We start from the raw sequence: 18,044 nt of genomic DNA on the forward strand, positions 1-18,044 counted from the left end.
GACCCCAATGATCCCATACGAGGAGCATTTGACAATATGATAAAGGCTGATGCGCAACATATGTATCGGAACTGGAAAAGCGGATTCAAATCAACCCACTTCGATCATAAGGGGGGTTTAGAGAAGATTGCAGAGTTGGAGGGAGCTGTTCCCGAGGGTATGGAGCCGGAGGACTGGTCTTCTTTGTTGCGCTACTACCAGAGAAAGGACCGTGTGAAAAGGGCCAAGACCAACAAGGATAACCGGGCCCTCCAAACACTTGCAGGGACACACGGTCGGGAGTCGGCATCTCAGTATGCCGACCGATATGCAGTAACTTGTTATGAAATTTTTACTTGCGTTTCCAAATACATAATCCCTAAATAATTGCTATTTTTATGATAACTTGATGTATGTGCTTACAGCGAGCTAATCAGGGAGTCGAACCTGATCTGGTCGAAATGTATGGCAACAGACACAAGCATGCAGATGGGTCATGGGAACACCCGACAGCTCAAGCTAATTATGTAAATTTATCTTTTTAAGTTATTAGTATTACTTATTCGTTTTGTCAACCTTATATATATATAAGTTATATTTTTAGCATTACTTATTCGTTTTAGTTTTACTTATTCATTTTATGAACCTTATATATTAGTTAAATTTTTAGTATTACTTATTTATTTTAAAAACTTGATATGCTATTTTAACACGTTTTTCAGGAGAAGCTAAAGAAGAAGAAGGAGGATGCTGAACAAGACCCCATCCCGACACCACAGCCAGATATTTTTCCGGCTACATTCGGAAACCGGTCGGGCCACCGGCGTGGCATAGGGAGGATCGTTCGGGGTGTGGGAGACACTGAGTATGACTATACTCATTTGACCCAGCCACAAGGTACACCCCAGCCATTTGATCTCAACTCCACTCCTCCGCAAGAGCCTTGGTTTGATCCTGATACTATATTTAATTGGTCCGGTCCTGCACATGCTCATGGCTTGCAACATGGTCCCACCTCTTCCTCTGCCTCTGCCTCTGCCTCGCAGTTTGCTGTACCCTCTCCGTTCTCTGTTGCATCTATAAATTTGGGAAGTGATTATGTAGATTTGGGTAATGATGATGATGAGGACAATGATAATTAGCCATTTCATATTAGTGTTTGCTTGTTATAAACGGTACTCATTTCAACATGTGTGTTAATTCTGTTTCTGTTTTTCTTATAAATTTATAATTTGCCGTGTTGAGATATAAACATAATATAAATAATATAATCAATTATCGGTTGAGATTTTAAGATACAAACATATAAACTTTTTAAACCATATAACAAACAATCCAAAAATGAATAATCATCCACAATACAACATTAAATTTTTATTATACCTAATATATATACCACAACTTGATATGAATTTAGTCATTTATAACAATAGGAGGCCTAGATAAAATCTTTGGGTAGTTTGCATCTATCCATTCTTGATACGCTTGTTCTCGATGTGCGTACATTGATGCCACTGCCCGCGCAGCGGGGGTTGCGTAGTAATTCCATTCTGGATTCATGTAAGTCATTGGGTACTCACCTACTAATTCAACTGCAATAAAATGAGATTCTTGACTTACAAGAGCAATAGTTATCGGGTGAGCCAACCGTAATTGATCCAAGCCAGTTTGCATCGGGAACACTGTGCGGGAGTCACGTAGGCTTATGCAATTGATTATTATACCCAGCTTATTGGCCAGGAGGATATGAAAAAAAACTTTACTCATCCAATGGTCTTTGGGTCGCCATTTTTTATAATAAGATGTGCGTAGCGCCTCTAATATGCGTGGGCCCTCGGGCCCATACATTCGCATGTACCCATCGAGGTCAGATTCAAACTCATCGAGCATCTGTGTACGAACCCACTCTGAACCATATCCCTCGTCTAGCCCCAAAGCAACAGCGTTAGCTCGAAATCCACAACTACCATCTCCATCGACATTCTGTGCGCCTACAACGTAAGGTCGAATGTACGCTGGTAACTCTGTTAGTGCCCATACGTAATTTTGAGACAGCCTGGCGTTCCTGATTTCCGCAACATACCCAACCCAACTGGCCTCTGACTCTGCCTCTGACACCATCATGGGAGAATATACAGGTGCGTACGTAGGTTGTGTCGGTGGTGCCCGGAACAAGTCATCAACAAAGTTGGCATACGGCTGCTCATGTTGGACCCCATAGGTTTGGGAAGGGTTCTCTAATGTATATTTTTGTTGGTCCCCATCACATTCGTCAAGTAGGGTGCCGAATGTATATACATTTTCGACCCCATAGGATGGGAACAGGTCCCCAAAGAAGTTTTGTGTCTCGTTGACCCCGGAAGATTGGGAGGGCTCCCCAAAGAAGTTTCGTGTTTCGGGGGCACGACATGATTGAGACGGCTCGTACATACTGTGCCGCGCACCCTGCGGGTCATCCGAAAAGTCAGCTGTGCCCGCGAACCGTGATTGGGTGGGCGCATACTCACTTTGTCTGGCGGGCTGGGTGTCTCTGTATGTGGACGCTCCGGAGTAAGGGTCGGTGAAGGGAGGAGTCATGGGGAGCTCTTCAGGCCTTAGTCGGCTAGTCTTGGATTTTCGAAGTGCAGGTGGTTTTTTGTTCAGATCAGGCACCTACACCATTAATAAAAAAGAATTACTTAAAATCAGGTATATATATTTGTTTTTTCTTTAATCAACAGTAAACCATATGATGTAATTGGTCTACCTTTGGCGGCTTTTGTTTCGACCCGACTGGTCTTCCGCGTGTACTCTTCTGAATGAGAGGATCTTTCACTTGTGTCTTACCCGGCTTAAACATGTCCTTTATCTTCGACAACCAATGTTTCCGTTGGGCCTTGGGTTGCTCAACCAAGAAATTGGTAAGATTACCTACGACTTCATGTACAGCTTCTGCATCGTCTCCGTCTTTTACGCATGTCACCGGTGTTAAGTCAAGCTTTCTCCAGAACGGGTCTATCACATTCGGCTGAATACGAGTCTCTGCGTTTTTGGTATATCAATATTTATACAACATTATGTCTTTACGATGAAAAAAAAGGTAATAAAAGATACTAACCACGCTGCATGTAGTCGGCAATCTTGCAAGCACATGGCAAGCCACAACTAGAATGAACATTGCACCCGCATCTTTTTAACTGTCTTTGAAGTTGTTTGTCTAAGCGTACGATTTCACCAGCCATGATGTCCAAAGCTTTATGTGAAACCTCTCCTAACAGGGCCTTCATACAGTTGTAGTTATGTTTATACAACAAGGTTCCCTTGTTGTACCCCAGTTGCCCCCTGATTTCTGTCTCTTGACCGATAAGAATAGAATCAACACATTGCAGGATTCTAGTAAACGTGCATTTCCCCCTCAACTCTGCCTTCAGCAGGTGGTGCTCGGCCTCGACTCTGTTTGTGGTGTGGTTCTGATAGTTGAGGTGTTCATCGACCCAAAATGACACAAAATACTTTCGGTACGGGGACAACCAATTATCGTTCAGGTATTTGTATACGCTTGGGAAAGCTGCCAGATTATTCTTTAACTCCTTCGCGTAAGAGTTAAACTCGTCAAGAGTCCGAGATTGATAGACTCTTTTCCACCAGACGTTAAGCCGTTCAATGTCTACTTTTTTCAGCCGCAATGTCGGTTCGCAGTGTTTGGATATGTTTTGCCATATGTGGAACCTACACAAGAGATGTTTCGCTCCCGGCATAACAACCTTCAATGCTCTCATAAGGGCCAGCTCCCTGTCAGTTAGAACGACACGAACGACAAAGCCTTCAACAAGGGTGGACTTGAGACATTGTAACACCCATTGATAATTCGCCTCCTGCTCGTTTACGATAAACGCATATGCTAAACTGAAGGTCTTACCCGTTGAAGTCACGCCCACAATCTCAACTAGCGGCATGTTGTAGATGTTGGTTTTATACGTGGAGTCTATTTCAATTACCCAGGGAAATGCGCGCCATAGAGTCATTGATGTTGGATGCATGAAAAAAAGGTTCTCCAACCGTCCATTTTTACTATTTGTAGTAAACTGGTAAAAGTAATTTTTCTCCTCCAACAATGAGAACATAACCTGCGAAAAGTGAACAAGATATAGTAAATATGTCACTTCCAACAACGTAGTACAGAATCACCAATTTGATGTTTGTACCTGCATTGGAGTACGCCCTTCTTGGCCCGACCTTCGTCTCGATTTCAGAAAGTTTTTAATGTCTCCTCTTCGAGTCAGGTTTCCCGGAAATTCAAGTTTGAGGTTTACCAGGATCTGACGTGGGTACAAACCGCGTTCCGATTGGTTTCCCACATATTCCTTTTCTTCATCCGCCATCCGTCTCGCGTAGGCATTCCCATGCAGATCGGTAGTTGGATGATGATTGTGTCTCCAATCCTTTACAATTACCCTCCAACCACCATCATACCCGGGCCGGCCTTCTAAAGTAAAGGGACAACCTATCTTGTTGGTCCGTTTGGGTGGCCCAAGTGACCTCTTATCGGGTTGTCCACCGTGGTGACATATTAGTGTCACTTTGTTGACCACCTTTAACTTGTTTTTGTTTGACCGCCGTATGACTAGAACATAACCCAACCCCATTGCTGTTCTTTGAGCCCACTCCGTCAGTTCTTCGACAGAAGCGAACACCTCCTCGGTTTCTAAGTCTCCAGCTTCGCAGTCAAAATCCCCGTCCGCATCAGGGCTGTCAAACACATCATCTGGCACTTCAATACGTACGTTTTCTGGGTCTGCCCAAATATCCTCCAAACTATCCATCTGAAACAATTCAAGTAAAACAAGTCAACATCTATTTCGGTAGGGATACCCTTCAACTCTTGTTTTGTTTACATTAAGTCCAAAATACACAATGCTTCACAATTGATTTTTCATATTTTAATATAACTAAGCTTAATGATTTACTATCGTGATTTATTAAAAAAAAACACCAACATAACTGATTGATTTAATTTATTTGAATATACAATCATTCACAAATGAAAATTAGTACATCATATGTAAATTGGCTCCATAATGACTAGGAATGAATATGAACAAAACAATTTCGATTTACAGGTAACATTAATCATATTTTGGCTGGAAGCGAAGTAAAAAATGACTCCATTAGAATAAAGATTGAAAATACAACAAAATAAACATAAATTCGATTTATTTTTATTCAAAAGTATTTGAGTTAGAAGGGATGTTTTTTAATGAGTTGGTGTAGCTAGTTGGCTAGACATAATATTTATATCTGTATCCATAATATATATATATATATATGTTTACGTAAGATATATATATAAATGTAGAAAATAGCATGGAAATATATTACTAATAATATATATATGTATTATTAATATTTTTATACTATATATAAACATTTATATTATAAGTGTATGTACGGATATATTTTGTTAAATGAAACCATTTATACTATATAAACATTTATATTATAAGTGTACATATAAACATTTATATTATAAGATAGATATATACCTGAAGATTAAGACTTGCAGTAAGAAGCGAAAGCGAATGTTGTTTTGAATAAGCTACTGAAAATATATATTTATATTACAAATGTTGTAAATTGCAGGAAGATAGATACATACGGATATTTATATTGAATATGAAAACAAAAGTGACTGCGAATGTTTTAAATGATCAATATACAAATGTTGTAAATTGCAGGAAGATAGATACATACGGATATTTATATTGAATATGAAAACAAAAGTGAGTGCAAATGTTTTAAATGATCAATATGAAAACGAAAGTGACTGCGAATGAATATGAAAACGAAAGCGAATGTTGAAAATGAAAGGGAATTCGGTCTTTATATACTAAAAATATACTGTTTGATCTACAGTGTTGTTTTGTCTTTACGAGACTATCCGCAGCGACATCGAAAATCGAGTTTCCCTGTCAACAGTAACTGTCAACATCCAGATTTGTCTTATTCGACTTTCCGCGGCGACGTCGCCGCGGAAAGTCGAATAAGACAAATCTGGGTGTCGACAGTTACTGTTGACAGGGAAACTCGATGTGACTTTTGTCTTTATTACACTTTCCGCGGCGACTAGACTGGTCGGGATACCCTTTTTTGAGGTGGGCTTACCCTCTCCCTTATATATACATTACTTTTGCCATGTGTGATAGTCATTTTTGTACCACTAGACTTGTATCAATTGGACAAGCTCTCTTTGACCTAGCAGTGACATGTGTTTGGTAATAAATATAGCCTTTCAAAGCCAAAAAAACAAAATAAATACAACTATTTGTGTACATGTAACACTTGGGATAACTATATACATTTCGATCAGACACTAATTTGGAGATCATTTAATTGCCTGAAATGGTTCGCTATTCTATATGTTTGCTTCATGACATATCATTAGACACAAAATATCGAGTCATGCCTTGAAATACGAATAGCATAGTGGATTTAATAATTTGTGGACCACCATCTATATCTCTTACTATAAACTTATTCGACGGTTTTCCTAATCTACATATATAAATAATAATATGTGTATGATTTTGTAAACGAAAATTATTGATATTCTTAAACATTAGCTTAAAAATTCTCTAAAACTTTAAGAATATGACAAGTGGATTCTATTTAATTTCTTTCTCAATCTCCCCTTGAATTTTCATATGTCACTATCTAAAATTATGAGGATTTTTTAAGTTAATGAATTAGGAGGATTAATTATTCCCCGTTTGTAAATCTTAAGTGTAACTAACTTAAAAATATTTTATATCAACTGACGAATTTTTTGCCTATAAAAAAATTAAACTGTCATAGAGAAAGAAGTGAAGTACCTTTCTGTCTCAAATAATTGTCCACCAACATAAAACACTCAAATTAAAATAGAGATTAAATAAAAATAAAACGAATAAAGTGAAATTTTAGTTTTATTCTTTTTATTTTGTAGCTGAAATTTTTGGTTAAAATTTGTCTACAACTACGGATTAAACTAGCTTTGGCTAAAATATGTAGCTGGAGTTTTTGTTATTATTAATTTTTTTTTAAGTAATTGAAATTTTAGCAAGTAAAATCTGCTTTTTAGAAGTATTTTTAGAAAGATTATGATGTGTCAAGAACACACATATTTTAAAAGATTTTTTCTTTCATTTATGATGTCATATTTGACAAAAAAAAAAAACCTCACTTAATGCTTATTTAAAATTACTAATCTTTTATTTGAAACAAATGAATTTTAATTTTTTCTATAAAATATTATGAAATGTCTTTTTATACTTTGTTAACGCAACATGTACTCTTATTTTACGTATCATTGTGTTAGTCGATTCACTATCTTCGTATCAAGTTATAATATATTGATAACAAAAATTACATACATTCTATTACATTTTTTTGGTTTTAAAATTTTGATTATAATGTACGGGTTGAACCCGGGTTGCTTAGTTAGTGAAGTAATATAGCAAAATATCAATTTCAAAAGCAAATTATAATCATATAGGCCTTAATTAGGGTATTTCGTACTTCACTTTTTCATACTCCAAAACTATAGTTACACTAGTTACTTAAATTAGTTACTTAAAGTTGTTTATGTTTAGGATTTCATAAAAACCATAAGCTACGTTAGTAATTACCTTTTCATACTATAAACCATAACCTATACATAAAAAACTATCCATTTACCCATTTATCATCGACAAATTATAAGTACCCAGCCCATTTTGTTATTCAAAAGTTATATTATCTTTAACATCTATAATCTTAGAAGGTTAAAGTTCATTTTATGGAGAAAAAAAAAATCAGATTAGGAGTACATCCGATATATACATTAAATAAAGTACATTAGAAATTAGTAGTTGAATATCATTACAAGCAAGATTGTAGGAAATCTGTGGGGCAGAAAAACTGTTTGAATGATTGAATTGCATGTGATTGGTAACATAGTAAGTTTGAAAATTTATTTAAATTAATTGATATAATTAAGCAAATGGTGTATGTATCTTGTGTTAGCATGAATTATGGATGGTATTCGGTACGGAACCGTACCAAACTGTATCAATACCAACAAATACCGAAACCGAATGTACCTACAACCAAAAACCGAATACCGAACCGAATTTCAAAAGCGGTACCGGTACCAGAATTTTGGTATTTATCCGATTAGTCCCGATTTAATATTTTGCAATTTGATTTTAATTTTGTAAGTGTTACTTGATCTAACAATGCGTATTCACATATCACTTCGGGAACAAACACATGCTAACTGACTAACTGTATAACTAACTATATATATGTAAACATATAATAAATGGTGGATGCAATTGAAAAAGTGTTAAGCTATATGTTATTGGCTAGGATATGCGTGAATCTCGTTTCATATATATATATATATATATTGAAAAGTTATTTTAAAAAATTTTTAAAAAGTAGAAACCTTTAAGAACCTTTTAAATTAATCATAGCCTTTAAATAATTTGATAAAATACAATAGCACTTTGGTAATTATATATATATATATATATAATTAAAGATACAACAGAGGAACACTGTGATTCGAAAACAAAACAACTATAATATCAAAACAACTATAAATATATAGTTGTTTTGTTTTCGAATCACGGTGTTCCTCTGTTGTATCTCTAATATCAAAATATAGTATAAAAAAATTCAATTGAACCATCCGTATATGGTATCCAAATCGGTTTCCCCGTATCAAACCGATTAGTACCAAAACCGATTCCATCTTAAAATGAAAACCGAGCCTCTTCGGTACCGATTTTCGGTACTGGTACAGATACAGTACCGGTTCGATTTTGGTTTTTCGGTTTTTTCGCACATCCCTAGCTACCATGAATGCATGATGCTACTACAACCTTAATTAGCTAGGCACATATTATTGAATTAAGATTAATATTAAGAATTGTGAACTACCTATACATGTTAGGTTATTAGTTGTTAATAACTACTACCATAATCTTAAGTTGATTTGGTTCTTAATTAACTACTACCATGATCTTAAGTTGATTTGAACGGTGTCATTATTTTTAGTTCATTGCTTTGCGTATGGGGTGTCCAAAATGTTCACCTTTTGAGTAACATCACAATAGTGATCACTAACAAGCATATAATCTGTAAATCCAGTTAATACTTTTATTATTTTACTTTTCGAACGACAAATTAGGATAACTAACATAATACTAACTCACTAGCTCGAAATAGATTAGTTAATGAAATTGGGGATACATTTCCATAATTTATGTATCCTTTTTAAATGTAATCTTAAAAGGTATATTTTTTATTATCATTTATTTTTTTTTAAAGTGAGTTTCGATTCAGATATGTTTGAGATAATTTTAACCAAAGATTTTTTTGATCTTCAATATCTTCGTCATGGAAAATTCCTTTGAGATGAAAACCCCAAGACTCGAACCTTAGACCTTGGGTAAACTCACCCCCGAGACCCACATAATAGATTTAGAAGATACCCCTGGCCATTGGGGTTTAAACCAGTGGTTAAAAAAAGGTATATTTAATTAATTAATTCTAAAGTCTTAGAGTTAATTTAGATTAAAAATTGCAACATCTCAAAACAAGGTTAAATTCTCTAGAACGAGTATAATACTTTTATTTTAAATCAAATTAACATAAGCTTAATTACTATATTTGGGAAACCCTTGAAAAATGTTGAACATATTATCCGCTGAACAATTGTATATGAAAAAAAAAGAAAAAATTATTAAATTGGCTGGTGAGTCATTAACTTCTACTCGTATATTACGGGAAAAAGAAATGAATAGTAACCTTTAAACTTTTTAAATTTAACCATAAAATTTTGAAATTTTTTATTTTGATCCTACATCAATTTATAGAATTAATTAACTTCTATATTAAAGGAAAAAGAAATGAATAGTAAACCTTTAATTTTTAAAAATTTAACCATTGCACAAAATTGTGAAAAATTTTATTTTGATCCTACAATAATTTATAAAAATAGTAAACTTTAAGTTTTTCAAATTTACCCACAAAGTTTTTAAAAATTTTATTTTTATCCTACAACAATTTATAAATTTTTTTATATTGGTCCTACAACAATTTAAAATTAAGCAAAGCATCCACTGTCCAGATTATATCTCACATTACATCCCATTTCATTCAAATTTTACTATATTCGTATTTATCACATATCATCACATTTAGGTATAAAATTACATGTTACTTCTTGTTTTTTACATATTTTTTCTATTGTAGTTTGTAATAGTGCCTTTAAGTATTTTATTCATCCATTCGTTATGTGTCCTTGCAAAAAGACATGAGTTTTGTGTTGTTTCATACAATGAGATGATCGAAGTAAAGAAAAGAAATCTTATACTGTATTTAAACAATAATGAGTAGATAATAAGGTAAAAATTTAGATAATTTTATAATATAATAGCTTAAAAATCCTCCTAATTTTTAGATGAAGACATGTAGAAAAATTATAGGATGAGATTAAGAAAGAAAATTAGTGGTATCCACATGTCACCATCGCTATTAAGAGGATTTTTAGAAGGATAAATCATTTTCCAAGATAAAAACATCTATAAGATCAAAGATGAACTAAATCTTTTTTGAAATTTGTATAAAGTATAATTTGATAGATGACAAAAACGCCTAAAATGCACTTAGACTAAGAGGAGTAGAGGGTTATAGGAATGCCCCTCCTCTACTCCATGCTTGACACGTGTTCAGTACCAATCATAAGGGGCATTCCCTCATTCATTTGGAGTGAAAGAATGCCCCCAAGGCATTCTTTTTAAAAAATTTTTTTTTTTATAATTATTAAATGTTATTTATTTATTATATATGTTATTTATTGATTATATATGTTATTTATATATAGAATAAAGCTTAAACATTGTAAATAAAATTTCGAATAATTAAAACGACTTACTAAAAAATCAAATTAAAAATACAATACAAATTTAAAACCGAAATTATCTTGTCGAATCAACGGTGTCCTATTTCCCGGCGGATACATCGGTGATCCAATGTTCATTGTACCGAGTGATTGAATAAACTCCGGGTTTTGATGAAGATTAGGATCATCAAGTAAGTCGGGTTGGAAGGGTGTTCTTTGAGTGTTACCCGCGTTTTGGTTCGAAAAAAGGTTTAACCCCCATTGATTTGGAAACATTTTCGGTTGTGTTTGGAGAAGGTGTGTTTTTTTTAAAGAAAAATTAGATATAGATGATAGAAAGAAGATGAAGATAGGTAGATATAGGTATAATGTATACATATAAGAAATTAAATACGATTTAAAAAAAAAAAAAAAAGCAATTAAATGCCTTTTTTCGGTTTCCCATGCGGTCAAACAGATACAACCAAAGCCATCCGATGCGTTAGATTTCAAAATGGGTACGGTTTCAAGCGAAGTGGAACGCCCCGGGACCAAGGAGAGGCGTTCCGAACGAATTCTAAGACAAGGAACGGGCTACCCCTTCCGTCTTAGCATTGTTATTTATATTTTTTTACTCATAAAAGTGGTGACAATTGTACATATGCAAGTACCTCTGGATGTACGCTCATCTCATTCACACCTATATATATACATCCACCCACTTGTGTCCACCTCCCACTCATCCCTTCCCATAAACTTAAAATTCCTACAAATTAATTCAAATTAACACCTTCTCTTCCTAATTTAAACAAAAATTGACCAAATTAACCATGAAGAAGTTAATTCGCCGGCTATCTCGAGTATCCGACTCATCATCTCCTTATTTGTTACTCCAACAACAATCCGAATCATCATCGTTTCGAACAACATCGACAACCAAACGAGTAGTGCGACGCACCAACAACGTGCCACAAGGACATTTACCCGTATACGTGGGAGAAGAAATGGAAAGATTTGTAGTGAATGCGGACTTATTAAACCATCCTGTTTTTATCAACTTGTTAAATAAATCTGCTCAAGAATATGGGTATGAACAACAAGGTGTTCTTCGTATCCCTTGTCATGTTTTTGTGTTTGAACGTTTTCTTGAAGCTTTAAGATGTGGCAAACATGTTGATCTTGCTTTTTTATGATCTATGCAAAAAATAACAAATCACAGGGTAAGAGAAAAGTAAGATGTAGACAGTCATTTTCCAACCCTAAAACCTCGTGTTCTGATGAATGATGTAATTATAAATGTGTTTGGTTTTTTTTTTTTTTTTTTTTTTTTTGCATAATAACTTGGTGATGATCAAGTTAATATGGTTATTAAAAAGTTAGGCTCGATCAGATCGTATGTTTTGTGATGATAAAAATATTATCGAATCAAATCAAATCGGTTAAATTAGTAATATCGGTTTTGCTTAGTTTTAGATTTCCTTTCTTTGTATATATGCATTTGATTCTTTTTCTTTTCATATGTCGTTGTGATGTTTTTGAGAAAAAATTACATCAGTAATATCGGTGTTTTCTTTGATCCTTGGTGATTAGTCCCTACATATGGTTAAATTTGGTGATCATAACAATGTTTTACTTTTACAACATTGGTTTTGTATTTTATTTCTAATATTGTATTTTTGAATTTGTATTTACCATGATAATGATGTCGCATATTCGAGGGACAAAAATTGAGATCAGTTGAAAAATCAATATCCTTGTTTCGTATCAAATTTCGAGACTGGAGACGTAAATTTTGACCTTCTTTTTGGTACTTGAATTGAGAGTTGCAAATAAAAAAAATTTGTTGATATAGAACTTCGCTCTTGTTAAACACAATAAAGATTCTCCGGGACGATGTTAGTACATTTCTCGTACAACGGTACAACACCACCACCTAAACAAAAATACCCAATTTCATTAAAAGCGAGATCACCTTTTGGGTGATCGAGTGGAAGCTGTCATGGTCGTCGAGACGTAAATTTTGACCTTGTTTTTGATACTTGAATTGAGAGTTGTAAATAAAATTTTTTTGTTGGTATAGGATTTCGTTCTTGTTAAACACACTAAAAATTCTCCTGGGACGATGTTAGTCATTTCTCGTACAACAACAATACCTAAACAACAACAAAAACACCCAATATCTAATATTATCTTATAAAACATTTTGCCCTTTTTCAATTTCTTAATTAAAGATTTGAACTACTTAAATTATCCTTCTTATTTATTCACTAATTTAAACATCCCTATCTAATATAGCTATAATACCCTTAAATCTCAACCACTCATTTTAATTTCTCTCTCCTCAAATCTCAACCACTCAATTTTTTCTCTCTTCTTCTTAAATCATTTTTTCATCTAATTCATTCAAAATCTTTTATCTCAAAAACCGTATATCGATAAATTATAAAAATTGTATGGGTGTTTTTAAAATTTTATGCTTTTTCATTAGAAATGTTATTCTATATATTTTCGACGAATTTTTAAATCCGAAAACTGCCAAGACATTTGACTATCATACTCTATGACTTGACCTATCACCTTCACCATCTCACAGCCGCAACGCGCGGACACTATCTCTCGTTCATTAAAAGCGAGATCGCTGTTTTGGGTGATCAGAGTGAAAGCTGTCGTGGTCGTCGATGTAGTGATTATCAACTCATTACTACTAAACGTGATTCAGTGTAATGTTTAGAAGACGATTTTTTAAGTATGTTTTTGTAACCAGATCGAGTAACTTTGAAAACATACATCTTATTTAATTTTATTTGATAAAGTTTGTCCACAACTATCCCGAACGAAAAGGAGTGACTCTCGTCTTATATAACTTTAGAACAACGCCAGGTTCGATTGTGTTCATGAGTAGAAACTAGAAAGCTCATCGTGTCTATAACACCAAGTTTTTCTCATGAACCCAACATTTCTTTATATCAAAAACTACCGATTTTAATTGTTACATTTATCGTAACATATATACACTAAAGTAACAAAACTAGTTGTCCTTTAACCGTCACGTAACATTCTTAATTCTAAAAAAATAACAAATCAAGCGTTATATATAAGTTAAAGATTTTTTCTGTATGCAAATCAATTCCAACTACTTTTAAATTTGTTTTTGACTGTGACAAAATATTGAAAGTACCGTATGTGTCATGTCATGTCATTGAGAAAGGTGCCTTTCCGACCGTTTCTCTAATTTCCGTGGCTCTGTATTTGTGATTTCCGTATTGCACGGTTCATTGATAAATTATTTCGATTATTATATATTATTATTTTAACATCCAAAATGCGATAAACGTATTTTATCACAATTACTCAAATTTGTTTTTATTGCGATGAAAGGAAAGTCACGTAACTAAAAATAGGAAAATATTATCTGAAATAACATATTCAGTTGTGTCATTAGTAATTTTCTAGCTTATTTCTCCCCAATTTTGATTTCCTCCTATTTTGATTAAAGTGCGAGAAAAGGAAACAACCCAAATATATATAGGACATTTTTTGTGCCTTTTGTCATTTATTTTATTATTAACCTAAGTAGTGTAAAACATATGAGAACCTGGAAGATGAACTTTTAACTAGGATGTATGCAATATAATCAAAATATTTCATTTTCGTAACTTTTTTCAAACATTTCCATGACCGTCTCTACCACTCGGTAAATGCTTAATGAGATTCAAACTTGAGATGTCGCGACGAGATTGTTGTTAATGGTTAATTAAGTCAATCTTAAAGTAGCGTAAATAGAATTAATAATATCTCATAGTACGGAAAGAATCATAGAAATGGTGGAGCTGGAGGCCTCTAATGTCTAAACTAGAAATATGTAAATCAATCCCGTGAATGGAGTATACATCTGGAAGTTATCCTTTTTATAATTTGTTTTGGCACTTTAATACACATTATTTTCGTCCTATATTATTATATAAAAATTATACTCTTATGTTGAAAAATTAAGATTTTTAGGACATGCGAAATTATCATTTTACCCTTAATGAATTAACTTACGCAATCATTCCATTATCTTTTAAATTAAATATCTTTTATATCAACTACCTACACAACTTGATGTATCCGTCAATGCCACCGCATCACTGTTATTGTCATCGTCGCTGCATTGCGCAAGTAACATGCTCGCATATGTAATAACAGTTAATATTGGTTTGGTTCTCATGTAGTCGTGTTTTTAAATAAGACATGTATGGTTAACTAGCATGGTACGTACTCGCGTAAATGCGAAAATGTTTGTACGTGGTGGTGACAGTGTGGTGGTGGGACGACTGTTGGCGGTAAAAGCGGCATTGAGTTGTGTAGATAATTGATGTAAAAGTAATTGATATTAAAAGTTAATGGAAATATTTTAATAGATAAATAAATGATGGTGTAATATAATCATTAAGAGTATTTTAGACATCTTTTTATGTAACTTTTAACATGAGAACTACTTTATTAAGAGTTTTGCTAAACGAAGCTCTTAAGGCTGCAGTTAAGGTGTATTAACTAGTTGTATACTTACCATAAAATTCAGAGGTTAGATTTTGATATGAAAGGTACAATTTTTATATGCATATTAAATGCAACTCGATCTAATGGCTAGTTTAACATTTGTCTTTTTTACAAGATATTATAAATATTGGTTTGCTTGGATGTTAGAAAAAAGACATGTTATGGTTGCACATCATTTTCGTGATTATTTTGTGATATTTATATGTAGATGTAGTTAATCATGATCATTAGTATATATAACTATATATGTGGATAAACTATTCCAACCACAATACTATTGTTGTTAATTACAAAAGTCTTTAAAGCGTGCTTTGATTTATATTCAGTTAGAGGGTTTTTCTAACATGTTTTACAAGACACATGTTTAAAAACATTAAATAAATTAAAAATTTTTTATAGATAAAGATAAATATATATTACATGCATCAATAATGAATTAAGTATAAAACTTAATTTTTAGATTATAGTTTTCGTATTTATTCTAAGAATTTTTAGTTTATATAATCCTTATAACCATGTGCCTATTTAGAAAGGACACTGTCTTACAAGTAAACGTCATGGATCACACTAAATTATGAACATCTAAATTCTAATGTTAGTTCACCATGCTGATGACGTCCTTAATCTTAAGTAATGGATAAATTAAGTTCTTTCTATCATTAAATATTATGAGTAATTAACTATCATTAAATATTAAATGTTATTTATTTATTTTTTTGATTTTAATTAAATAAATTTGTAGGTCAAATCAAGTAACATTTTAGAAGTAGCGTAATATGATGCAAAATGGTGACACGGACTCCACCGTTACAAAACATGCCGTATCATCCACAGCTTCATCATTACTGGTCGAAAACTCGAAACGAATCAAGCAACGCCTTTTTAATCTCATTATTTCACTTTTCATTTATTTGACAAAACAAGTATTTAGTTTTGTTTATTATTTATTGAATTATTGTAATATATATGCATATAGATTATTATATATATTATTATTAAATTATACAGTATATAAATCATTATTATTATTTAAAAAACAATGACATAGTTGTTTGTCATTTATTTAGGTATTTCTATGTTCTTTTAAACCTATTGAAATTTTATTTGTCTTTGGACTTTATACTTCATTTATTGATATAACATTTATTGTCATTTTTAGAAATTAATTTATATAATATAATTTATTACGTTTAATTTATGGGCCTCATTTTTGCTTTCAACCTACATCTATAAATCTTCAGGGACAACCCTAATAATTGACTAATTGAATTGTCTTGTATCATTAGCCCTTCATACCAAATAAGCTATTATTATGTGTTTGATTTACATTTTGAAAATCGAACTTATCAATTGTTCCATTCTCTTATGCTCATACCCACCAGCCAAAAAACCCCCTAACTGGCTAAGTTTTAAAAATTCACGTCTCTCTTTACTTTTTGTAATAAAGCTTTTATAAGTTAATTTGGACTTTTGAAAGACTTTGTCTTTATTGAAGTGTAAAACCTTTTTGTAAAATTTTTAACAAATAAATCATGCATTGAGGGACGCTTTAGAGTATTATGAAACGTTGCACATCAAGTTTGTAAATCAAACAACTAATTCTAACTTTTTCAAGATTCTTATTTCGGAGAAACAAACTCCAGTGTTGAATAAGATTAAAATTAAGATAGTTAAACAAACAAATATCATTCATTACAACTCACGACTTCCTTTCTTTATTTCTTTTTTAAGTAAAAAAAAATTATTTTGATTTTAGAAAGTTCTTTCTATTTTCCTTTTAATCAGTTTTATAAAATCTATTACATCACAACAAAGAAATAATAATGTTATCTATCTAGTGACGTATATATATATATATATATATAATTAGACAATGTGAATACGAAAATTGTTGACTAGATACGTTCGTTTGTATTATATAATTATCTGTGACTGAAAGCATCACATATTCAAAGTTAAGTAATTTAATATGAAAAAATATGTAACTAACAAATAGGGGCCAGATACATATGAAATCATATACCATACAAATTATATAAGCATGATATTTGAAATTGCTGTTTATTAACTGTTATGATCAATTTTTAACCTTCTATTTTATATAAATTTTAACAAAATTATACTTAAACTTCAATACTCGGTGAATGTACTCATAGATGATATCATTAGACATAAAATTATTCAAGATACTTTTATATCATCAATCACCAATTCTCTATGACTAATCCCATGAAAACTATTTGGAATAAATTGGTCCCTAAGAAGATAAATCTTTTTGTGTGGAGATTGCGAAAGGACATCATTCCGTCTAGCATTAATCTATTCTCAACGGGGATTGATGTGAATACATTTAGATGTCCCCTTTTGTAAAAATGGGGTGGAAACAATTAATCATACTTTTAATGATTGTAAGGTTGCCAAGGATACAAGAAAAATGCTATGTACTTGGACTCGTTTTGACATCCCTATTGCAGCCCCAGAAAGTATTTTACAACGGTGTGACAATGGTGCTTGCTCATACTTGAAAAAGGCTTCAGGCGATTATGTTTGTTTGGTGGTGGTACGGTGGTACCTTTGGAAAGCTAGAAACAACATGCTGCATAACAATGTTCTAGAGAGTACTAATGACATCTTTAAT

The 18,044-nt window shown here is 32.7% G+C and overlaps 1 protein-coding gene across 1 annotated transcript; it reads left to right on the forward strand.

The window, feature by feature from the left end:
- The first annotated feature begins 11,620 nt into the window (after positions 1 to 11,620).
- On the forward strand, positions 11,621 to 12,166 carry LOC122594564 (auxin-responsive protein SAUR72-like). Its single transcript, XM_043767002.1, has one exon. It carries the CDS (start codon positions 11,695 to 11,697, stop codon positions 12,055 to 12,057), a length of 363 nt encoding a protein of 120 aa, XP_043622937.1. The 5' UTR covers positions 11,621 to 11,694; the 3' UTR covers positions 12,058 to 12,166.
- The last annotated feature ends 5,878 nt before the right edge of the window (positions 12,167 to 18,044 follow it).

The sequence above is a fragment of the Erigeron canadensis genome, chromosome 3, assembly GCF_010389155.1.
Source record: "Erigeron canadensis isolate Cc75 chromosome 3, C_canadensis_v1, whole genome shotgun sequence".
In the NCBI taxonomy this organism is placed as follows: domain Eukaryota; kingdom Viridiplantae; phylum Streptophyta; class Magnoliopsida; order Asterales; family Asteraceae; genus Erigeron; species Erigeron canadensis.